This window comes from Carassius carassius, chromosome 43, assembly GCF_963082965.1.
Source record: "Carassius carassius chromosome 43, fCarCar2.1, whole genome shotgun sequence".
Lineage (NCBI taxonomy): Eukaryota > Metazoa > Chordata > Actinopteri > Cypriniformes > Cyprinidae > Carassius > Carassius carassius.
This window is the reverse complement of record NC_081797.1, coordinates 1,291,068-1,316,108: the sequence shown is the minus strand read 5'-3', so window position 1 is coordinate 1,316,108 and position 25,041 is coordinate 1,291,068. Positions and strand designations below refer to the sequence as shown.

The window sequence follows — 25,041 nt, the reverse complement described above, 5'->3', positions numbered from 1 at the left end:
TCAATTCCTCCATCCAAACGTTTTTCCAGAGTGGATTACATTCATGTACTGCTTGTTTCTCTCTAAAAAGTCAAATTTCTTGGCAGCAGCATCTCCCTTTCGGCCCAGATCTGCTGATGGGGCCGATTCTGTGGGTTATGTGCTCAGTGTTTGGGACGGAGTCCAAAAAACCCTCCCCGTGCCTGCTGCGTTTGATCAAGAATTCATGCATGGAGTCGAGTTTGAGTCCATAACGCAATGGTGTGAACTCAGAGGAATCAGATGCTGTTTAAAGCAGCGTTTCAGACCAAAATTCTGCTTTATTCATCATTTAATCACACTTCCGTCGTTCCAAATCCATTTGACTTACGTTTACTTCTGAGAAACACAATTAAATAATATTATGGTTGCTCTTTTCCATGTAATAAAAGTATTTCAAATGCCATTTTGGGTGAAAAAATTATTTCATTTCATCAGAGCTGCACTGAGACACAAAAAAACAAAGGTTTTCTATGTTTTAGATCGGGGTTTGAATCTGGAGTCAGGGAAAAGCTTAAAGAAAAACAGCCAAACAACCATCAATTATAATCAACATTTGATTAAAATAAACATTTGATAAAAAAAAAAAATATATATATATAAATAATATATAATATTTATATAATATATATACCGCAATATATAATAATTTTGAATAAAAATTTGATAAAAACAGAACAAAGCAAATAAATGAGTAAATAAATATATAAAAACAGATTTAAAATAAATAAAATAAGCAAGACACCAAGTAAATAAATAAATGCATAGATTAAAATAAAAATAGAATAAAATAAACAAATAAATGTTAAAATAAATATATACAAAAAATAAATGTAAACTATTGTAAATACAATAAAATAGGCAAATAAATGAGTAAAAAATAAATACAAGAATACATTTTTTATTCAAATGCATGAAAATAGAATAAAACAAGCAAATAAATGCATAAATAAATAAAAACAATAAAATAAATAAAACTAGAATCAAATAAATAAGAAATAGATACAATTTTATTAAAATTATTCACAATAACAAAGCAAAAAAATAAGTAAATAAAAATGTGACTACAAAATGAAATACTAAAAAAGCAAATCAATAAATACTATTGGTAAAACAATATAATGATGTAGCTTAATAGAAAAAAAAAAATATATATATATATAATGGTAGACACACACACACACACACACATATATTTATTTATTCATTTATTTATTTACTGGCATGGGAGTCTTATTTGGTGTCGTCTGAACATTGAAAACCCATCCGCTGATCTTAAAGACTCTTCAGGGTCGTGAATCATTCTGTTGCCACTGTAATTTCTCAAGTGTGGGACCTCAGCGAGTACAGAAGCACAATGTGGGGTCTCCTCCGGTGTCAGGGACGGATCTGTGCCCAGCGTGCTCCAGCGGCCTCTCGCTGGACGTGGCACTCGGCCAGAGCAGTCCCAGCATGCAGCAGCCTGATTCCAGCTGGCTCCTAAATGACCAATTTACTATCAGAGAGAAAACCCTCTGCGACAGATGCTACGACCTGCAGGAGCTGATATTACTACTTCTGCTCGCTATTAACCGCCGCGCACACTGACATTATGTCCAGTGATGATGTCAGCATACAGAGCTGTGCTTCAGATGAATCTGATTGGCTGCAGGTTTGACTGACAGCAGTAAGCCCCGCCCCATTCAACTAAAAAAAAAAAGTTCGTTCTTTAAAAGAGCAGCAGAAAGGCATTTGAATTCGACTTACAACTTAGTAATGCGCTTAGCAAGTGATTGCAGAGGCAAGAGTGTAAAACACGGTAAATGATCTTCTCTGTTGATAATGGTATACCAGCAAATGCTGGGATTAATGTACAAATAAAAATGAGAAATAAGCAAATGAGAAATTTGTGTATTGTGCTGCATAAACATAAAACCATGTCTGCATTTGTGATCGGAGAAACGACAAACAAGCTCTACTCTACACTGCTCAAAACTCAGGTTTGTGTCATCAGTGACAAACTATTTAAATATGTAAACGTACTTACAGACTGTGAGTCATAAACATCAGACTGTCCTCGCAAAGATGGAACTGCCTCACTTTATAGAAACAGACACCGACTTTGTAATCTACTCTCACAGGAAACAGTCCTCATCCTCCGTAAAATCCGCTGCACACATCTGAATATTTGGGTTGGACTGTTCTGGGTTCTGAATATTCTGTTCTGAATATTTGGGTTCTCAATTCTTTGTGTGAACATCTGGGTGGTGTTATGCAAATCTTCCCACACAGTGATGTAGTGATGTGGGGGCGTGTTTAAAGTAAGCATTTTAGTGGGGTGTGGTTGACTCTTAACTTTTTATAAAGAATATCTCTTTGGATTTGAGCCTTAAGTATTTAAAACTTTACAGATCTTCTTTATTCACCAAGAGCTTGTAACACTCCAAAGAGAAAGGAAAATTTGGAAATCGCATTATATGACCCCTTTAAAGAAAACTTAGGTTACTAACCCGTAGTAGGCTACTAGTCTAAGCGGTTTATGCAACAGGCCTCTGTTGTATCTATTTTAATTTTTTCAACAGATGGAGCCAAATAATAACAATAATCATAATTTTTTATGACCTTGACATGGACCTTTTTGTCCTTATGCATTGGGTTAAAGATATATATTCAAAGAAAAATGTGATGACTAACCTGTAGTACTAGTCTTAGCAGTTTATGCAACAGGCCTCAGCTGTTTTTCCAACAGATGAGGTCAAAAAAATAAAATAAAATAGTGCCCATTATTGGAGTAATAAACAGTAAGTGTGTGCTATCTTATCAGCTCCCACCGTCCGTGCTGAAGTTATCTTCCGTCTGCAGCTGCCGTTGAAGAAAAACTGTGCACTGGTCCTTTATTTATTTATTTATTTTGCGGCCTGTTAACGGTTTTAACCATGCAACCGCTTATTAGCACGCGTCTCAAGGACAGTGTGATATTCTCCTGACTTTCCCTGCAGCATGCTTGATAAAAATGGACATTTTCCTATCTCTGGAAAAGCAATCGAACAGAGGCAGAGACTACTGAGGCTCCTGGGTTTTCTCCGTGTGGGGATTTGCCGTGTCACCACTGTTGAGACCCAGACGGCGAAGGAATTCCAATTTACAAGCTTCCCTCCATCCTGAAAACACAGCAGCTGACACGAAACAATCCCAGCATGCCTCAGGGGCTGGTGACGGAGGCCTGACAGATTCAGAGGAGCGATTCTGTGTCTGTCAGTGTCTCTCCGGACTGTGATCTCGTACGGTCGCCATGATTCTGCCAAGACATGATCCTGGATCAACATTATTGTCCAAAATATAGACTTAACCCAATCCCTACCAATAAACCTAACCCTACCCATAATTCATTCCTAAAATCAGTGCGAAATGATTGCTGATTAACAAGAGTGCAGAAGCACCTAACTCTGTTTGTAGTAAACCTAAAACAGATATTTCCTGAAAAGTTATATCTCTATTCTGATTGGTTGATTGGAATGTTGATCCAGGAACATGTCGTTGGTGAAATCACTTGAGATTGAGAAGGGGAAATGATGGGAATGTGCTCTGGTTATAATGTTAGGGGAGGGGCCATGGCTCAGCAGCTCCAGTGCGTCATCGAACCCCCGCCCAAAAAATCCTGAACACAGAATTGGTGAAAAACTGTTTAACAGTCTCACTCTACTACATAGTTCACAGTCTTTTTAATGTTTTTCAGCAATACATTTGTAACATTTATAATGCATTCAGAAACAATTCTCAGAATTGACTTTACAGGGACTTTAAATAAAATTCAAGCCAGATCATTCATTCATCCAAAAACATGTTTGCATTCACATCATAGTCCGATTAAGGTTTATATTCTGAATTTAAAAAAGTGGTTTTGTGAATTTTTTGATTCAGATTGGGACTTCGTAGCGCATATCATTTGATTGGAACTTTGGAGTAGTTTTGTGAATCTTTTAAATCAGATCGTAACTTTAAAATGTGTATCGTGGGACTTTTGCGGGACTTTGGAGCGAAAATTGCAAATCATTTGCATTTGATAGGAACTTTGTATGTTTTTTGTAGATTTAGTTTTTGATATATTAAACATGACAACATTGAACAATTAAGGCAGTAGAGTTCTAAAAACAGAACCCTGAACAAATTAAGTATACACGGAGTGTTTTGCCAGTTTAATGAGAAAAATTTATAAATTAAATATTTAACACATTAAGAGGGACAAATACAGTAAGACGACTATACAGTTTTCTTTAAATAGTGTCCATGTATATCTGCAGATCAACTTCGAATAAAGAGTTACATTTGAACCATTCATTTTTTTATGTAGCCTACATGAAATTTAGCTAGCAGGAAACACAAATTAATTAAAATTTCTATTTTACAATATTTATTTGTGCATGTACAGTCGTGGCCAAAAGTTTTGAGAATTACATGAATATTAGTTTTCAAAAAGTTTGCTGGGCCAAATCCTGACTGATAGCAACCCATTCTTTCATAATCACTTCTTGGAGTTTGTCAGAATTAGTGGGTTTTTGTTTGTCCACCCGCCTCTTGAGGATTGACCACAAGTTCTCAATGGGATTAAGATCTGGGGAGTTTCCAGGCCATGGACCCAAAATTTCAACTTTCTGGTCCCCGAGCCACTTAGTTATCACTTTTGCCTTATGGCACGGTGCTCCATCGTGCTGGAAAATGCATTGTTCTTCACCAAACTGTTGTTGGATTGTTGGAAGAAGTTGCTGTTGGAGGGTGTTTTGGTACCATTCTTTATTCATGGCTGTGTTTTTGGGCAGAATTGTGAGTGAGCCCACTCCCTTGGATGAGAAGCAACCCCACACCTGAATGGTGTCAGGATGCTTTACTGTTGGCATGACACAGGACTGATGGTAGCGCTCACCTTTTCTTCTCCGGACAAGCCTTTTTCCAGATGCCCCAAACAATCGGAAAGGGGCTTCATTGGAGAATATGACTTTGCCCCAGTCCTCAGCAATCCATTCACTATACCTTCTGCAGAAGATCAATCGGTCCCTGATGTTTTTTTGGAGAGAAGTGGCTTCTTTGCTACCCTTCTTGACACCAGGCCATCTTCCAAAAGTCTTGGCCTCACTGTGTGTTCAGATGCGCTCACACCTGCCTGCTGCCATTCCTGAGCAAGCTCTGCACTGGTGGCACTCCGATCCCGCAGCTGAATCCTCTTTAGGAGTCCATCCTGGCGCTTGCTGGACTTTCTTGGACGCCCTGAAGCCTTCTTTACAAGAATTGAACCTCTTTCCTTGAAGTTCTTGATGATCCTATAAATTGTTGATTTAGGTGCAATCTTAGTAGCCACAATATCCTTGCCTGTGAAGCCATTTTTATGCAACGCAATGATGGCTGCACGCGTTTCTTTGCAGGTCACCATGGTTAACAATGGAAGAACAATGATTTCAAGCATCACCCTCCTTTTAACATGTCAAGTCTGCCATTCTAACCCAATCAGCCTGACATAATGATCTCCAGCCTTGTGCTCGTCAACATTCTCACCTGAGTTAACAAGACGATTACTGAAATGATCTCAGCAGGTCCTTTAATGACAGCAATGAAATGCAGTGGAAAGGTTTTTTTGGGATTAAGTAAATTTTCATGGCAAAGAAGGACTATGCAATTCATCTGATCACTCTTCATAACATTCTGGAGTATATACAAATTACTATTATAAAAACTTATGCAGCAACTTTTCCAATTTCCAATATTTATGTAATTCTCAAAACTTTTGGCCACAACTGTACATGTGGTCATTAAAAAGTATCTTTGTATGCAATTTCACACTTATTAAAATATTTCCTCACTTATTTGATAAACACACAACAGTTTTCAGCCGTTATGCAATCATGCCTAAAATTCATATAGTAGTTCTGTCTGAATCTGACTGAAACATTAGAAACAACTGTTTTAATAATTGTAAACTACGTGTGAACTGTTCCTGACAGAGATTGTTACTTACACTATTCAGCTGTAGGTTATCAGGGGTTAATTTCTGTATAATTTTCCCCTTTAACTCACTTTGCTTATACAGTACTGCATGTCTGACTGTGCACTGCAAAGAGATCAATAGCTAATTTCTCTCCATGATCAGAGATATTGAAAGTTAGGGGCAGACTTACAGTCGGATGGTGAGGAACAGATTTCCCAGCATCAAATGTCAGATGACACACAAATACTTTGCCACATCCACAACAACAACTACTGTCAAGCGTGCTCCAGATTCCCTCGCCAATGTATTGTGTTGTGTGGAGATTAAAAGCCGTGCAAATACAGCCAGAAGATTTCAGGTTTACAACTATTGTATAGAAAAGATTGAGAATAATCATGTCAAAGCACAGTGCTTTGAAAAGTCGGTCGACAAACTTCAAAAGCAATAAAGAGGATCTATTATGAACCGAAACGTCTTTAAAGAAACGTTTTCACTCCTCTCTGTTGGAACAAACGCTGTAGTGGCCACATGTGAAGCGGTAACGTGCCACATGCAGATTTCTGAAAGCTTTAATATATCACCTTCTCTGTATGCATGTACTGTACATGTGCAAGAATTGACAGTAAAGCAGACTTGACTTGAAAAATGCTTTTATAACTAACCCTTGTGTTGTTAGTTATAAAATTGTTTTGCATTGTTTTGACCCGTAATGGTGCCTAATCATTGTTTACCCAATGTTCCTATAAATGGGTTTGATTGCCACTTTTTGCAGAAGCGGATTGACATCTGGATGAAGGACGGCCTTCGAGTGTTGCTTGGCAACAAGGTCACACTGGACCACAACTACTGGGGACTAACGCCACTTTGGAAGCATTTCCACCAATAACATGCAACTGCTGAAATAACATGGTACCTGCGTGTCAGAAGAAGGTCTTTATTGATAACAGGGTTTGACGCAAATATATCTGATATTTACCGTCCAAACATTTTAAGAGGGGCTCACCTGCTCATCAGAAAAACACACAGGACCAACACGGACAGATGATGGGAAAACAAAACACTGCAGTGAAGATTTCAAAATCACAGACTTATAAAAGACAAAGGAATCAGTTTTTGCTTTGGCTGAAACTAAAAATATGAAATTACTGAAAACTGTGCCATACACTATAATTCTACTTCTCGAGAAACATGTAAATGAGATTTTCCAATACATGCATGTGAACATATTTGGTTGCACAGCAGTTTGGTGTCTGATAATAACTGATAAATAGCTCAACAGATAATGATTCGACACGATCTTTTGTAATGTACAATCAGTGCTGGGTAGGTGCTGATTACATGTATTCTGGATTATGTAATCAGATTCCAAAAATTAAGTACTTGGAATTTGATTACATTTTAAAATACTTGCATTCAGACAGTCTCTTGTTATTAATTACTATTGCCACAATAGCAATAAATTGTTGATTTGTAAATTAAATTTTCCTTTCTAAAACATCCTACCACTTATACACAATCAGAAAGTCTTCCATTTTAGACATTCACACAAAGACAGTATTTGACCACTGTATTTACGAACTTTTGCATGTCCTTTGAAGTCAGTTAATGGTCACATGACACATCCAGGTAAGTTTTTAGTAAGAGATTTATTTGAATTGTTGTCATTTTAATTTTACATATTAATGATTTAATAATTAGCTTTTCAATAAATGCACAAACCCCATCAGTTCCTTCACAAAACCCAGTTTGGGAAACCTTGATGTAGCGTAATGTATAATGCACTCCATGCTGTTAATAACACCAAATGGAATATATTTGCTTTCTCTTTGTATTTTCATTTTAATATGGTACAAGAATATCATATTTAAATCAATGTGATAAACAAGTTAGATCAAAAGTAATCCTAAAGGTCATCTAATTATATTACATAAAAGTGTAATGTAATAGATTGCATTAATTGCTACTATCTTTTTCTTTTAGAATCAGTAACAGACTTTAGTTTTTTAAATAATCTTCCCAGCACTGCCTTCAAAGGTTTTTTAATGAAGGCACAGATTTAGGTGTTCATTACAAGTATTTTCATGACCATCATGCCATGCGTTCACTGTGAGGATAACATTTCATCCATGTAGGCACAAGAAAAAGCATATAGAAAAGTCTACTATCCAGCACCATAGACCAAATGTCCTTGAGAACGTGGAAAAGGTTCAGAACGTTGGTGCGCAGTGCAAGATCGCTTGATATAAAAATAAAAATGTCAAGGTACAGTCTGTGATAGTTTTCCGAGGACTCTCACGCCAATCGACTGAGGATCTCAGAAAGCCGATTTGACCTTTGGCTACAGTCATGGGGTCAGTTTTTTAACATCAGCTGTGTCCTCATGGGTGCTGCTGTCAATGGCTACACTGGGTTGGGTCTCCTGGGTTTCGTTCGAACACGGCGACATGGAGTTGTTTGACGACCCGAAATGATGAGTGTCCACCAGAAGCAGCATGGGTGTCCCACTCCTCTTCAAGGCCTCGCTCATGGTGATGTGCACTTCCTCCGGCGTGACTCCCAGATCAGACGGAGACTTGCGCTTGATGCGCTCGTAGCTCTTGTCTTGATTCTCAGGGAATGTCTCGCAGGCTTGGAAGCGTCCGAACAGCCAGATGAAGAACCCGAAGAGCACGAAGGCTGCTAGACTTGGGATGAACGCCAGGCATTTGACATCTAGACTAGAACCCACGTAGCGGCTGTGAAGGAACATGTCTCTCTGGACGTATGTGAGGTTGGTGCTCGGGTCGATGTTGGTGGAGCGCCACTCCCAGGTCAACGTGCTGCGGTTGAAGTCGCGCAGCGTCTCTGGATCCTCCACGGTGTAGATCTTCTCTCCTGGACCTACGTATTGACCATATTCATAGGGCTTGTAGAAGATCTGGTTCTTCCACATGTTGAGGTCCAGGATGAGGACTAGGAAGATGATTCCATAATTAAACCATTTCCCTGAGATAGGGGGGAAAATGAGAAGATTAGTGTGTTTGGTATTTATTCCAGTGACTATCCTATCAATTACCCAAAACACCACAGCAGCAACCATTAAACAATTTTCCTGACATAGAAAATAGCAAAATAGAACATCAGCATGTTGGGAATTGATCCCAGAGTATCTGCAAGTCAGACGGCTACTTGAGAAAGAGAAATAATTGAGTTGGGAGTCACTTTCTAATGGCTTTTGTTGTTAATGCAGTCATGCGGGGTTACTCTCAAATGCTTAATCACAGTGCCAAACAATAAGGTTAAAGACTTTTATGAACGGTTGAGCAGGAAGGCCATTCCCCAAGCCTTCAGGGAGCGATCATCTATTCCCAAGACGGATATCAAGAGCCTCGCTACAGTGAGCAAAACACAGCGAGATGGGAAAAGAGAAACCAAAGCGGTTCACTCCCACACTTCCGACAGATTTACCGACTCCATTATATAAACGCACGTTTACAGATGAGCAAATACTAATTAGTATGCATTACCAACACTGCCTTCAAACACATCATTATAAAGAGATGTATCTAACGAGCTAATATTCTGACAGGGTGTCCCTTTGGGTAAGGAATTAATTCATCCGTCCTGTCCCAAACGACAGTTTAGAGCACTATATTGCTTGATTCACCGGCATAATTGTGCTCACAGTGTATTTGCTGTCGTGCCCTACTTAAAGCACAAGTGTGTGTATTTACCCGTGATGTGGATGTGGTACTCATCCTTAAAGATGCGCTTGCAGACAGGCAGTTTGATCTTTAGCTGCGTGGTGGAAAGACCCGGGAGGTTCATGTCCAGATCGCCCATGAAATGAGGAAACTCCCAGTCCTGGAAGAGGAAGATCCAGTAAACGTGTGTAAGTGAACACACAATGAATGAATAAACCCTTCAGGCGTTATAGTGCCACATCAAACCTCACATAGCTACTGTATGCACACACTTCAGAGGGTGGGATGAAGTACTGCATGTCTGAAGCAGGGTTGTACTACAAAAAATACTTTTACGAGGGAGCATCAAGTTTCTTTCTAAAACTATGTTTGATATAGCAACAGCTTTTCTCTGCCAGAGTCATGCACTAAATCTGACACATGCAACCAGTTAACAGATCAAATATTCACTTATCCCTGCGATCTCTATCTGTTAAGAGCCATGGACGCATAGAAGACACATACACATTAATAGACGACCAACAACTCTGGTCAAACTACAAGATATGTATTTTAAATACATGTATCATCAATACTGCCCATCCCCGATCTAAAGGGCAAACCTATTTGAAGAGCACATAAAATTAACTACTGTGCAGGAAATACAACAGATATTTCAGAAACTATTTTGTGCGTTGTAACACTGTTTTGTGCAACTGCATAGTAACACATAAAATAACTATACTTAGCAAAGAACTACGTCCAGGCATCTACACAAAACACCCTAGCAACTGAATCAAAATACTTCATCAGCTCTGTATAGCATCCTGACAACTACCCAAAACACCTTAACTACTGTTTGTGTGTGAAGGTGTGTGATTACATCTATTTGCATATATGCGCCTTTGTTTATTTGTTTGTGTGTTTGACCATGTTTTTTGTGTATGTTTGTCAGTGTTTTTGAGAGTGTTTGTGCGTGTGTCTTTGCTTGTTTTTGTTTGTATGTGCATTATTTTGTGCATGTGTTTGTTTGCTTGTGTGTATGTGTGTGTTTAAGTGTGTAGTGTTTGTGCATGTGTATGTTTGTTGTATTTTGTTTATGCATGTGTTTGTGACTGTGTTTATAAATATGTTTGTGTGTTTATAAATGTGTTTATGCATGTGCTGAGTGTGTTCATGCATGTGTTTGTGAGTGTGTTTATGCATGTGTTTGTGAGTGTTCATGCATGTGTTTGTGAGTGTGTTTATAAGTGTGTTTGTGAGTGTGTTCATGCATGTCATTATGAGTGTGTTCATGCATGTGTTTGTGAGTGTGTTCATGCATTTTTTTGTGAGATGGTTTTTTGCATGTGTTTGTGTTTGTGAGTGTGTTCATGCATGTGTTTGTGAGTGTGTTCATGCATTTTTTTGTGAGATGGTTTTTTGCATGTGTTTGTGTTTGTGAGTGTGTTTATAAGTGTGTTTGTGAGTGTGTTCATGCATGTGGTTGAGAGTGTGTTTATAAGTGTGTTTGTGTTTGTGAGTGTGTTTATAAGTGTGTTTGTGAGTGTGTTCATGCATGTGGTTGTGAGTGTGTTTATAAGTGTGTTTGTGTTTGTGAGTGTGTTTATAAGTGTTTGTGAGTGTGTTCATGCATGTGGTTGTGAGTGTGTTTATGCATGTGTTTGTGAATGTGTTTATAAATGTGTTTGTGAGAGTGTTTATGCATGTGTTTGTGAGTGTGTTCATGCATGTGTTTGTGAGTGTGTTCATGCATGTGTTTGTGAGTGTGTTTATAAGTGTGTTTGTGAGTGTGTTCATGCATGTGTTTGTGAGTGTGTTCATGCATGTGTTTGTGAGTGTGTTTATGCATGTGTTTGTGAGTGTGTTTATGCATGTGTTTGTGAGTGTGTTCATGCATGTGTTTGTGAGTGTGTTTATGCATGTGTTCGTGAGTGTGTTTATGCATGTTTTTGTGAGTGTGTTTATGCATGTGTTTGTGAGTGTGTTTATGCATGTGTTTGTGAGTGTGTTTATGCATGTGTTTGTGAGTGTGTTTATGCATGTGTTTGTGAGTGTGTTTATGCATGTGTTTGTGAGTGTGTTTATGCATGTGTTTGTGAGTGTGTTTATGCATGTGTTTGTGAGTGTGTTCATGCATGTGTCTGTGAGTGTGTTTATGCATGTGTTTGTGAGTGTGTTTATGCATGTGTTTCTGAGTGTGTTCATGCATGTGTCTGTGAGTGTGTTTATAAGTGTGTTTGTGAGTGTGTTCATGCATGTGTTTGTGAGTGTGTTCATGCATTTGAGTGTGTTCATGCAGTTTTTGTGAGATGGTTTCTTGCATGTGTTTGTGTTTGTGAGTGTGTTTATAAGTGTGTTTGTGAGTGTGTTCATGCATTTGTTTGTGAGTGTGTTTATAAGTGTGTTTGTGAGTGTGTTTATAAGTGTGTTTGTGAGTGTGTTCATGCATGTGTTTGTGAGTGTGTTTATGCATGTGTTTGTGAGTGTGTTTATGCATGTGTTTGTGAGTGTGTTTATGCATGTGTTTGTGAGTGTGTTTATGCATGTGTTTGTGAGTGTGTTTATGCATGTGTTTGTGAGTGTGTTCATGCATGTGTCTGTGAGTGTGTTTATGCATGTGTTTGTGAGTGTGTTTATAAGTGTGTTTGTGAGTGTGTTTATGCATGTGTTTGTGAGTGTGTTTATAAGTGTGTTTGTGAGTGTGTTCATGCATGTGTTTGTGAGTGTGTTCATGCATTTGAGTGTGTTCATGCAGTTTTTGTGAGATGGTTTTTTGCATGTGTTTGTGTTTGTGAGTGTGTTTATAAGTGTGTTTGTGAGTGTGTTCATGCATGTGTTTGTGAGTGTGTTTATGCATGTGTTTGTGAGTGTGTTTATGCATGTGTTTGTGAGTGTGTTTATAAGTGTGTTTGTGAGTGTGTTTATGCATGTGTTTGTGAGTGTGTTTATGCATGTGTTTGTGAGAGTGTTTATGCATGTGTTTGTGAGTGTGTTTATGCATGTGTTTGTGAGTGTGTTTATGCATATGTTTGTGAGTGTGTTTATGCATGTGTTTGTGAGAGTGTTTATGCATGTGTTTGTGAGTGTGTTCATGCATGTGTTTGTGAGTGTGTTTATGCATGTGTTTGTGAGTGTGTTTATAAGTGTGTTTGTGAGTGTGTTTATAAGTGTGTTTGTGAGTGTGTTTATGCATGTGTTTGTGAGCGTGTTTATAAGTGTGTTTGTGAGTGTGTTTATGCATGTGTTTGTGAGTGTGTTTATGCATGTGTTTGTGAGTGTGTTTATGCATGTGTTTGTGAGTGTGTTTATAAGTGTGTTTATAAGCGTGTTTATAAGTGTGTTTGTGAGTGTGTTTATGCATGTGTTTGTGAGTGTGTTTATGCATGTGTTTGTGAGTGTGTTTATGCATGTGTTTGTGAGTGTGTTTATGCATGTGTTTGTGAGTGTGTTTATAAGTGTGTTTGTGAGTGTGTTTATGCATGTGTTTGTGAGTGTGTTTATGCATGTGTTTGTGAGTGTGTTTATAAGTGTGTTTGTGAGTGTGTTCATGCATGTGGTTGAGAGTGTGTTTATAAGTGTGTTTGTGTTTGTGAGTGTGTTTATAAGTGTGTTTGTGAGTGTGTTCATGCATGTGGTTGTGAGTGTGTTTATAAGTGTGTTTGTGTTTGTGAGTGTGTTTATAAGTGTTTGTGAGTGTGTTCATGCATGTGGTTGTGAGTGTGTTTATGCATGTGTTTGTGAATGTGTTTATAAATGTGTTTGTGAGAGTGTTTATGCATGTGTTTGTGAGTGTGTTCATGCATGTGTTTGTGAGTGTGTTCATGCATGTGTTTGTGAGTGTGTTTATAAGTGTGTTTGTGAGTGTGTTCATGCATGTGTTTGTGAGTGTGTTCATGCATGTGTTTGTGAGTGTGTTTATGCATGTGTTTGTGAGTGTGTTTATGCATGTGTTTGTGAGTGTGTTCATGCATGTGTTTGTGAGTGTGTTTATGCATGTGTTCGTGAGTGTGTTTATGCATGTTTTTGTGAGTGTGTTTATGCATGTGTTTGTGAGTGTGTTTATGCATGTGTTTGTGAGTGTGTTTATGCATGTGTTTGTGAGTGTGTTTATGCATGTGTTTGTGAGTGTGTTTATGCATGTGTTTGTGAGTGTGTTTATGCATGTGTTTGTGAGTGTGTTTATGCATGTGTTTGTGAGTGTGTTCATGCATGTGTCTGTGAGTGTGTTTATGCATGTGTTTGTGAGTGTGTTTATGCATGTGTTTGTGAGTGTGTTCATGCATGTGTCTGTGAGTGTGTTTATAAGTGTGTTTGTGAGTGTGTTCATGCATGTGTTTGTGAGTGTGTTCATGCATTTGAGTGTGTTCATGCAGTTTTTGTGAGATGGTTTCTTGCATGTGTTTGTGTTTGTGAGTGTGTTTATAAGTGTGTTTGTGAGTGTGTTCATGCATGTGTTTGTGAGTGTGTTTATGCATGTGTTTGTGAGTGTGTTTATAAGTGTGTTTGTGAGTGTGTTTATAAGTGTGTTTGTGAGTGTGTTCATGCATGTGTTTGTGAGTGTGTTTATGCATGTGTTTGTGAGTGTGTTTATGCATGTGTTTGTGAGTGTGTTTATGCATGTGTTTGTGAGTGTGTTTATGCATGTGTTTGTGAGTGTGTTTATGCATGTGTTTGTGAGTGTGTTTATGCATGTGTTTGTGAGTGTGTTTATGCATGTGTTTGTGAGTGTGTTCATGCATGTGTCTGTGAGTGTGTTTATAAGTGTGTTTGTGAGTGTGTTTATAAGTGTGTTTGTGAGTGTGTTCATGCATGTGTCTGTGAGTGTGTTTATGCATGTGTTTGTGAGTGTGTTTATAAGTGTGTTTGTGAGTGTGTTCATGCATGTGTTTGTGAGTGTGTTCATGCATTTGAGTGTGTTCATGCAGTTTTTGTGAGATGGTTTTTTGCATGTGTTTGTGTTTGTGAGTGTGTTTATAAGTGTGTTTGTGAGTGTGTTCATGCATGTGTTTGTGAGTGTGTTTATGCATGTGTTTGTGAGTGTGTTTATGCATGTGTTTGTGAGTGTGTTTATAAGTGTGTTTGTGAGTGTGTTTATGCATGTGTTTGTGAGTGTGTTTATGCATGTGTTTGTGAGAGTGTTTATGCATGTGTTTGTGAGTGTGTTTATGCATGTGTTTGTGAGTGTGTTTATGCATATGTTTGTGAGTGTGTTTATGCATGTGTTTGTGAGAGTGTTTATGCATGTGTTTGTGAGTGTGTTTATGCATGTGTTTGTGAGTGTGTTTATAAGTGTGTTTGTGAGTGTGTTTATAAGTGTGTTTGTGAGTGTGTTTATGCATGTGTTTGTGAGCGTGTTTATAAGTGTGTTTGTGAGTGTGTTTATGCATGTGTTTGTGAGTGTGTTTATGCATGTGTTTGTGAGTGTGTTTATGCATGTGTTTGTGAGTGTGTTTATAAGTGTGTTTATAAGCGTGTTTATAAGTGTGTTTGTGAGTGTGTTTATGCATGTGTTTGTGAGTGTGTTTATGCATGTGTTTGTGAGTGTGTTTATGCATGTGTTTGTGAGTGTGTTTATGCATGTGTTTGTGAGTGTGTTTATAAGTGTGTTTGTGAGTGTGTTTATGCATGTGTTTGTGAGTGTGTTTATGCATGTGTTTGTGAGTGTGTTTATGCATGTGTTTGTGAGTGTGTTTATGCATGTGTTTGTGAGTGTGTTTATGCATGTGTTTGTGAGTGTGTTTATGCATGTGTTTGTGAGTGTGTTTATGCATGTGTTTGTGAGTGTGTTTATGCATGTGTTTGTGAGTGTTTATGCATGTGTTTGTGAGTGTGTTTATGCATGTGTTTGTGAGTGTGTTTGTGAGTGTGTTTATAAGTGTGTTTGTGAATGTGTTTATAAGTGTGTTTGTGAGTGTGTTTATGCATGTGTTTGTGAGTGTGTTCATGCATGTGTTTGTGAGTGTGTTTATAAGTGTGTTTGTGAGTGTGTTTATAAGTGTGTTTGTGAGTGTGTTCATGCATGTGATTATGAGTGTGTTCATGCATGTGTTTGTGAGTGTGTTTATGCATGTGTTTGTGAGTGTGTTTATGCATGTGTTTGTGAGTGTGTTTATGCATGTGTTCGTGAGTGTGTTTATGCATGTGTTCGTGAGTGTGTTTATGCATGTGTTCATGAGTGTGTTTATGCATGTGTTTGTGTGTGTGTTTATGCATGTGTTTGTGAGTGTGTTTATGCATTTGAGTGTGTTCATGCATTTTTTGTGAGATGGTTTTTTGCATGTGTTTGTGTTTGTGAGTGTGTTTATAAGTGTGTTTGTGAGTGTGTTCATGCATGTGGTTGTGAGTGTGTTTATAAGTGTGTTTGTGTTTGTGAGTGTGTTTATAAGTGTGTTTGTGAGTGTGTTCATGCATTTGGTTGTGAGTGTGTTTATAAGTGTGTTTGTGTTTGTGAGTGTGTTTATAAGTGTTTGTGAGTGTGTTCATGCATGTGGTTGTGAGTGTGTTTATGCATGTGTTTGTGAGAGTGTTTATGCATGTGTTTGTGAGTGTGTTCATGCATGTGTTTGTGAGTGTGTTCATGCATGTGTCTGTGAGTGTGTTTATAAGTGTGTTTGTGAGTGTGTTCATGCATGTGTTAGTGGGTGTGTTCATGCATGTTTGTGAGTGTGTTTATGCATGTGTTTGTGAGTGTGTTCATGCATGTGTTTGTGAGTGTGTTTATAAGTGTGTTTGTGAGTGTGTTCATGCATGTGTCTGTGAGTGTGTTTATGCATGTGTTTGTGAGTGTGTTTATAAGTGTGTTTGTGAGTGTGTTCATGCATGTGTCTGTGAGTGTGTTTATGCATGTGTTTGTGAGTGTGTTTATAAGTGTGTTTGTGAGTGTGTTCATGCATGTGTTTGTGAGTGTGTTCATGCATTTGAGTGTGTTCATGCATTTTTTGTGAGATGGTTTTTTGCATGTGTTTGTGTTTGTGAGTGTGTTTATAAGTGTGTTTGTGAGTGTTCATGCATGTGTTTGTGAGTGTGTTTATGCATGTGTTTGTGAGTGTGTTTATGCATGTGTTTGTGAGTGTGTTTATAAGTGTGTTTGTGAGTGTGTTTATGCATGTGTTTGTGAGAGTGTTTATGCATGTGTTTGTGAGTGTGTTTATGCATGTGTTTGTGAGTGTGTTTATGCATATGTTTCTGAGTGTGTTTATGCATGTGTTTGTGAGAGTGTTTATGCATGTGTTTGTGAGTGTGTTCATGCATGTGTTTGTGAGTGTGTTTATGCATGTGTTTGTGAGTGTGTTTATAAGTGTGTTTGTGAGTGTGTTTATAAGTGTGTTTGTGAGTGTGTTTATGCATGTGTTTGTGAGCGTGTTTATAAGTGTGTTTGTGAGTGTGTTTATGCATGTGTTTGTGAGTGTGTTTATGCATGTGTTTGTGAGTGTGTTTATAAGTGTGTTTATAAGCGTGTTTATAAGTGTGTTTGTGAGTGTGTTTATGCATGTGTTTGTGAGTGTGTTTATGCATGTGTTTGTGAGTGTGTTTATGCATGTGTTTGTGAGTGTGTTTATGCATGTGTTTGTGAGTGTGTTTATGCATGTGTTTGTGAGTGTGTTTATGCATGTGTTTGTGAGTGTGTTTATGCATGTGTTTGTGAGTGTGTTTATGCATGTGTTTGTGAGTGTGTTTATGCATGTGTTTGTGAGTGTTTATGCATGTGTTTGTGAGTGTGTTTATGCATGTGTTTGTGAGTGTGTTTATGCATGTGTTTGTGAGTGTGTTTATAAGTGTGTTTGTGAATGTGTTTATAAGTGTGTTTGTGAGTGTGTTTATGCATGTGTTTGTGAGTGTGTTCATGCATGTGTTTGTGAGTGTGTTTATAAGTGTGTTTGTGAGTGTGTTTATAAGTGTGTTTGTGAGTGTGTTCATGCATGTGATTATGAGTGTGTTCATGCATGTGTTTGTGAGTGTGTTTATGCATGTGTTTGTGAGTGTGTTTATAAGTGTGTTTGTGAGTGTGTTTATGCATGTGTTCATGCATGTGTTCGTGAGTGTGTTTATAAGTGTGTTTATAAGCGTGTTTATAAGTGTGTTTGTGAGTGTGTTTATGCATGTGTTTGTGAGTGTGTTTATGCATGTGTTTGTGAGTGTGTTTATGCATGTGTTTGTGAGTGTGTTTATGCATGTGTTTGTGAGTGTGTTTATGCATGTGTTTGTGAGTGTGTTTATGCATGTGTTTGTGAGTGTGTTTATGCATGTGTTTGTGAGTGTGTTTATGCATGTGTTTGTGAGTGTGTTTATACATGTGTTTGTGAGTGTGTTTATGCATGTGTTTGTGAGTGTGTTTATGCATGTGTTTGTGAGTGTGTTTATGCATGTGTTTGTGAGTGTTTATGCATGTGTTTGTGAGTGTGTTTATGCATGTGTTTGTGAGTGTGTTTATGCATGTGTTTGTGAGTGTGTTTATAAGTGTGTTTGTGAATGTGTTTATAAGTGTGTTTGTGAGTGTGTTTATGCATGTGTTTGTGAGTGTGTTCATGCATGTGTTTGTGAGTGTGTTTATAAGTGTGTTTGTGAGTGTGTTTATAAGTGTGTTTGTGAGTGTGTTCATGCATGTGTTCGTGAGTGTGTTTATGCATGTGTTTGTGAGTGTGTTTATGCATGTGTTTGTGAGTGTGTTTATGCATGTGTTTGTGAGTGTGTTTATAAGTGTGTTTGTGAGTGTGTTCATACATGTGTTCGTGAGTGTGTTTATGCATGTGTTTGTGAGTGTGTTTATGCATGTGTTTGTTTGTGTGTTTATGCATGTGATTGTGAGAGTGTTTATGCATGTGTTTGTGTGTGTGTTTATGCATGTGATTGTGAGAGTGTTTATGCATGTGTTTGTGAGTGCGTTCATGCATGTGTTTGTGAGAGTGTTTATGCATGTGTTTGTGAGTGTGTTTATGCATGTGTTTGTGAGTGTGTTTATGCATGTGTTTGTGAGTGTGTTTATAAGTGTGTTTGTGAGTGTGTTTATAAGTGTGTTTGTGAGTGTGTTCATGCATGTGATTATGAGTGTGTTCATGCATGTGATTATGAGTGTGTTCATGCATGTGTTTGTGAGTGTGTTTATGCATGTGTTTGTGAGTGTGTTTATGCATGTGTTTGTGAGTGTGTTTATGCATGTGTTTGTGAGTGTGTTTATGCATGTGTTTATGCATGTGTTCGTGAGTGTGTTTATGCATGTGTTCGTGAGTGTGTTTATGCATGTGTTCGTGAGTGTGTTTATGCATGTGTTTGTGAGTGTGTTTATGCATGTGTTTGTGTGTGTGTTTATGCATGTGTTTGTGAATGTGTTTATGCATGTGTTTGTGAGTGTGTTTATGCATGTGTTTGTGAGTGTGTTCATGCATGTGTTTGTGAGTGTGTTTATAAGTGTGTTTGTGAATGTGTTTATAAATGTGTTTGTGAATGTGTTTATGCATGTGTTTGTGAGTGTGTTTATAAGTGTGTTTGTGAGTGTGTTCATGCATGTGTTTGTGAGTGTGTTTATGCATGTGTTTGTGAGTGTGTTTATGCATGTGTTTGTGAGTGTGTTTATGCATGTGTTTGTGAGTGTGTTTATAAGTGTGTTTGTGAGTGTGTTCATACATGTGTTCGTGAGTGTGTTTATGCATGTGTTTGTGAGTGTGTTTATGCATGTGTTTGTTTGTGTGTTTATGCATGTGATTGTGAGAGTGTTTATGCATGTGTTTGTGTGTGTGTTTATGCATGTGATTGTGAGAGTGTTTATGCATGAGTTTGTGAGTGCGTTCATGCATGTGTTTGTGAGAGTGTTTATGCATGTGTTTGTGAGTGTGTTTATGCATGTGTTTGTGAGTGTGTTTATAAGTGTGTTTGTGAGTGTGTTTATAAGTGTGTTTGTGAGTGTGTTTATAAGTGTGTTTGTGAGTGTGTTCATGCATGTGATTGTGAGTGTGTTTATGCATGTGTTTGTGAGTGTGTTTATGCATGTGTTTGTGAGTGTGTTTATGCATGTGTTTGTGAGTGTGTTTATGCATGTGTTTGTGAGTGTGTTTATGCATGTGTTTGTGAGTGTGTTTATGCATGTGTTTGTGAGTGTGTTTATGCATGTGTTTGTGAGTGTGTTTATGCATGTGTTTGTGAGTGTGTTTATGCATGTGTTTGTGAGTGTGTTTATGCATGTGTTTGTGAGTGTGTTTATGCATGTTTGTGAGTGTGTTCATGCATGTGTTTATGAGTGTGTTTATAAGTGTGTTTGTGAGTGTGTTTATAAGTGTGTTTGTGAGTGTGTTTATGCATGTGTTTGTGAGTGTGTTTATGCATGTGTTTGTGAGTGTGTTTATGCATGTGTTTGTGAGTGCGTTTATGCATGTGTTTGTGAGTGCGTTCATGCATGTGTTTGTGAGTGTGTTTATGCATGTGTTTGTGAGTGTGTTTATGCATGTGTTTGTGAGTGTGTTTATGCATGTGATTGTGAGTGTTTATGCATGTGTTTGTGAGTGTGTTTATGCATGTGTTTGTGAGTGTGTTTATGCATGTGATTGTGAGAGTGTTTATGCATGTGTTTGTGTGTTTTCTGAGTGTGTTCAGAAGTCTGGCTCATTTCTGATGGTCTCTGTTGTTCTTTTCTCTCTGACATTTCTAAGAGGTCAGAAATGAATAGTGAGGCGTCTTAAGTTTGCGCTGAGATCCCAGCGTCACCGAACATCAGCCGAAGCGGCGTCTGATCCGGCCGTTCTCCTCTCGACAACAGTCAGAGTGAAATCAATAAAACTTTGATAATGTATAAAGGGATCTGAGACGAATGCCACGGCCCACAGCTCCAGGACAAACACAGAAACAAACCAAATTAAGCTGCAGAAATACAGAATAATGCTGTTTCTTGGCAATTAAGCTTCATGTTTAGAAAACGGAGAGTCTTTGATTTCTATGTGACTTGGCGGAGAGTTAACGAGGATCCGTGTAATTACAGTGCAGCTCATCGTTTCGCCTCATTGACGTCCATGATAACTGTGTAACATAAAATGAAGCTTAAATTACGTGGAATGAAACCAATGGAAGAGGTTGAAATGAAAGAGCTTGTAAATCCTGCCGGCTCGCGGCCGTTCTGGGTCTCTGAGTTAATTAGGCACTGAATAAAATATCAGGCACGTCACAGAGATTAACCGTCACATGGAGCGAACGCAGACAAAAGTGAGGTGAAATATCCAGCATGTGGAGATGAAGCGACTGAGAGAGACGCAGATAAAGACACATAACGATAACGGACTGAGACTGAAGCAATACTTACAATCAGACAGTGAATGTCAACATATTTGAGCCAACACAGGTAAGTGATTGAGACACTGTAATCAGACACAGACAGACTGTGATTTCAGCAAGGCTTCTGATTGGTCGAGAGAAGCTGGAGGAAAAATAAAATAATCACAGACATGATGGATGATAAGGGCAAGGTCAACAAAACAAATATATTAAAAAAATTCAAACAAACTGATGAATAAAATGATACGAATTGAGACTGTTCAGAAAATGTATACAAATAAATCAATGTTATGGAAAAATACCTACTTCATTAAACACTTGCAAATAATAAAAGCACCAGCAAATCAAGAAACATCATCAGTTTGACAGCAGCTGCAGCAAATACCCACAACACAACCAAATACACCGTTTAATTGCGTTTCTTTGGGAATACTTGCAGCATGTGTGTTGTTGAAAATGATGTTGAAGGTGGTTTCTTAATTTGCAGGTGTTTTTTTTTTTTTTTTTGCAGTGCGATGAGATCTCGTATAAAAATGCAGAATGGGATATTTGTAAAGTCAAAAAAAAAAAAAAAAGAATATATATATATGAACTAGGGCTGTGCATCTTTGGCAAGGCAGCGATTCGATTCGATTACGATTCATAGGTTTTCGATTCGATTCAATAACGATTTTTGCAAATTTAGAACGATTCAATTCGATTCGATTCACAATTAAATTCGATTCGATTATAACGATTCGATTCTGCATTCTTTAAGTGCATTCACGGGATTATTTAAATGCTTCTACTAAATTCTTTAAATGCTTAGTCAGGGGCAAATTACAGTAGCATTTATGGTTAGAGAACCATAGGTTAGAAAAAAAAAAAAAACAAAAAAAAACCTTTTGTCCATTGTTAAATGCTAGTTTAATGATGCAACATGGCATACATAAAAATGTATGTAAGCCAAGTTTTTAAAAAAGAGCTTAAAAAGTATTATGTATAAGCTAATATTTTGTCACACCAGGGGCGTAGCCATAATTTCAGAAGTGACAGAAAGGTCAAATACAATCATTTTATGTATGTAGCCTATATAATATTAATAATAATAATAATAATTATAATTATTATTATTTTTTATAAGGAATTATCTTCTTTTTAATTACTTTTAATTAGCTGTAATAAATCAAATACACTGCTGGACAATAATCAATCATTTGTAATCGATATTTTTTTCCTAATGGCAATTTTATGATTGTTTTATATACTAGGCTACATTTAATTAGCAATTATTTAAATTTTCTGCACAGAATAAGGTAGAAAATATACTTTATAGTTTCTGTACTGTAATAAATGTCAATTAGTACTGCATCATTCATAAATTGTTTGTGGGTTTCATCAGTTCATTCTGCTTTTATTCAGTTTAGCTGCAGATAGCCTGGCACGTCTATGAGAGCGAGATCGCTTCTCTTTCAGTGTGAAAACGTCTTCATCTCTATTTAACTTTTCCTCTCCATCAGCGAATGATTCTGAGAGAAAACGCCGTTTTTAATGCTGTGGTTAATTTTAAAAGTTTCATCCGCATTGTTTAACACATTTATCATTCAGTGGAACTGTGCGTATGATTTAGACGCTTACATTTCTGCTCCGTCCATGCAATAAATACAGCTGTCGACGGCTCCGGTAACTCCGTCGGTAAGATGCAGAGAGCCATTGACAAACTACAGAAAAGTTAGCATTACTGGCCACGAGTCCTATTGATCACACGTCAGCTGCGTCAGAGACGAACGGCGCGCGAGCGCAATCCTGTGACGGCCTCAGTCGGTAAACAGTGGAGCGCGTGAAGGACAGATGAGAGGCACGATTCACGAACACTCTTCAAGGTCTCCATTAATTCGTGCGTGTAGTAATTTAATGTGTATACATTTTGAAAGCATTGAATTGCTATAGAAATCGCGATTCATTCGATTCTTAACATTTTGAATCGATTACTGTCCAAGATCGGTGATTCACGATTCAAAAATCATGTTTCAAGATCGATGCATATGAATCGACAGGGTTCGTTACACCCCTAATATGAACGCTTAAAAAATAAAAGGTCAACACCTCTGGGGAAAAAATACATAAAAAAGCTAAAATTAATAAATAAATTGATTTGAGATGGGACAGATGACAAAGTAAAATTTAATAAAATAAAATAAAATAAATGAAAGTCATTATATCAAAAATGAAAATAAATTAAAGAATGAGAGATGCAATTGGAAAAAAACCGAACACTGAAATTTGAAGTAAATAAATAAAAAAAGTGACGTTAGAAATGAGGTTGAAAAAGTAAAGGTGAAAACATCATTACAAACACCCATCTGAAGGAAGAAAACATGAACATTTTAAAATGGAAACAATAACCTTTACTTTTTATCTCCTAAACGGATTAAAGTTGGATTTAAAGGAAATTGAAGACAGGTTCACATGAGAATGACCCACTTTAAGAAGCTCTGGCCAGAATCTCCAGACATCAGATGAGCCTGCGACTGTGTGTGTGTGTGTGTGTGTGTGTGTGTGTGAGGTTATTACAGGACGAACAGTGAAAGGAGCTGTTGAGCTCGTATTAGCATATTCATGAGACAGTGACACACTCCTTTGTGATTTGCTGCCTGTGGCGATGTGGAGGACATTAAACAAGAATCAGTCAAGAGCGGACACACACACACAGAGTCACTGAAGGAGCGTCAGACGAGCTGGTGTTTGTACCTGCATGACGATGAGGAGGTCAAAGACCAGGATGAAGGAGGCCAGGAACGCTCTGGAGACCTCGTCGCTGGGCAGGAAGCCGCGGTTCAGGTTATCCCAGCTGATCCAGTCTGTACTGATGACCAGAACCACCACAGACGTCAGAGAGAACAGCACCGTCCTGACACACACACACACACACAGCAGCTCACTACCAGCTCACCAGGGACGCAGTTATTTGATCAAAATACAGTCAAAACTCTGAAATATTATTACAATTTAAAGTAACTGTTCTCTATGTGAATCTGTGTTAAAGTGTGATGTATTTCTGTGATGCTCCGCTGTATTTTCAGCATCATTCCTCCAGTCTTCAGTATCACACGACACGATCTTCAGAAATCATGAAAATATGCTGATTTACTACTCAAGACACATTTCTGATTATTATCAATGTTGAACACAGTTGTGCTGCACAATATTTTTGTGGAAACCATGATAGATTTTATTTTTTATGACTCACAGATGAACAGAAGAGTTAGAGAACAGCATTTATGTGAAACAGAAATCTTTCGTAACATAGATGACTTACATGCTATGACATAGCATGATAACCAAGTTACTAGCATGTCGCTAGCATGTTTCTAGCATGATACTAGCATGTCATTAGCATAATTAGCAGGTTACTAGCATGTTACTAGCATGATCAGCAAGTAACTAGCATGTCGCTAGCATGAGAAAAGTAAAGGTGAAAATAAATAAAACAGAGTGATTATATAAAGAAAAAGAAAGAAAGAAAGACAACATCTCTGGAAAAAATATATTTGTATAAATAAGATGCATTTAAGTAAATCTACTTAAATGCATTGCTCCAGGTGTGTGTACACAGTGTGTGTGTGTTCACTGCTCTATGTGTGTGTGCATTTCAGATGGGTTAAATGCAGAGCACAAATTCTGAGTATGGGTCACCATACTTGGCTGAATGTCACGTCACTTTATCTAATAAATAAATGAATGTGACTTAAAAGTCAATCAAATAAAACAAAAATCCAAAGCAAAAAAATGCATGCATTTTTAAACACTTTTTAAAAGCTTTTAAAACTTAAAAACTTTTAAAAACACAGTTATTTTAAATCGTAATAGTATTTCACAATAATTCAGCTTTTACTGTATTTTTGATCAAATAAATGCAGCCTTTCTGAGCAGAAGAGTCATTAATAATGGTAATTATTCCAGACTTTGACTGCGAGTGTGTGTCAGTGGTCTGAAGATGAAGCTGCGCTGCGTACGATCCTCGCTGCTGGTTACTAATGGATGGAGCCGCTGGCAGAAAGTGCATTAATAAAGCACGAGCGCGTATGAAACATATCACATAATGCACTTCTGATGGATTCACTGAATAATACAGACACCAGATCAGCTCTCCACGTCACTGTGAGC

At 37.7% G+C, this 25,041-nt stretch overlaps 1 protein-coding gene across 4 annotated transcripts in view; it reads right to left on the bottom strand.

Annotated features, from left to right (window-relative positions):
• Positions 1 to 7,918: 7,918 nt before the first annotated feature.
• The window catches only part of LOC132125187 (transmembrane protein 117), a 65,337-nt gene continuing 48,214 nt past the window's right edge, over positions 7,919 to 25,041 (bottom strand). For 3 of the 4 annotated variants that reach the window (XM_059536465.1, XM_059536464.1, XM_059536466.1), the window contains exons 6-8: positions 23,626 to 23,785; positions 9,688 to 9,817; positions 7,919 to 8,959 (exon numbers count right to left, since the gene is read on the bottom strand). In XM_059536465.1, coding sequence (XP_059392448.1) covers positions 8,319 to 8,959; positions 9,688 to 9,817; positions 23,626 to 23,785 — 931 coding nt within the window. In that variant the 3' untranslated portion in view covers positions 7,919 to 8,318. Of the gene's footprint in view, positions 8,960 to 9,687; positions 9,818 to 20,923; positions 21,038 to 23,625; positions 23,786 to 25,041 lie in introns of those variants that run through there. The other variant, XR_009426863.1, reaches the window with a different exon arrangement.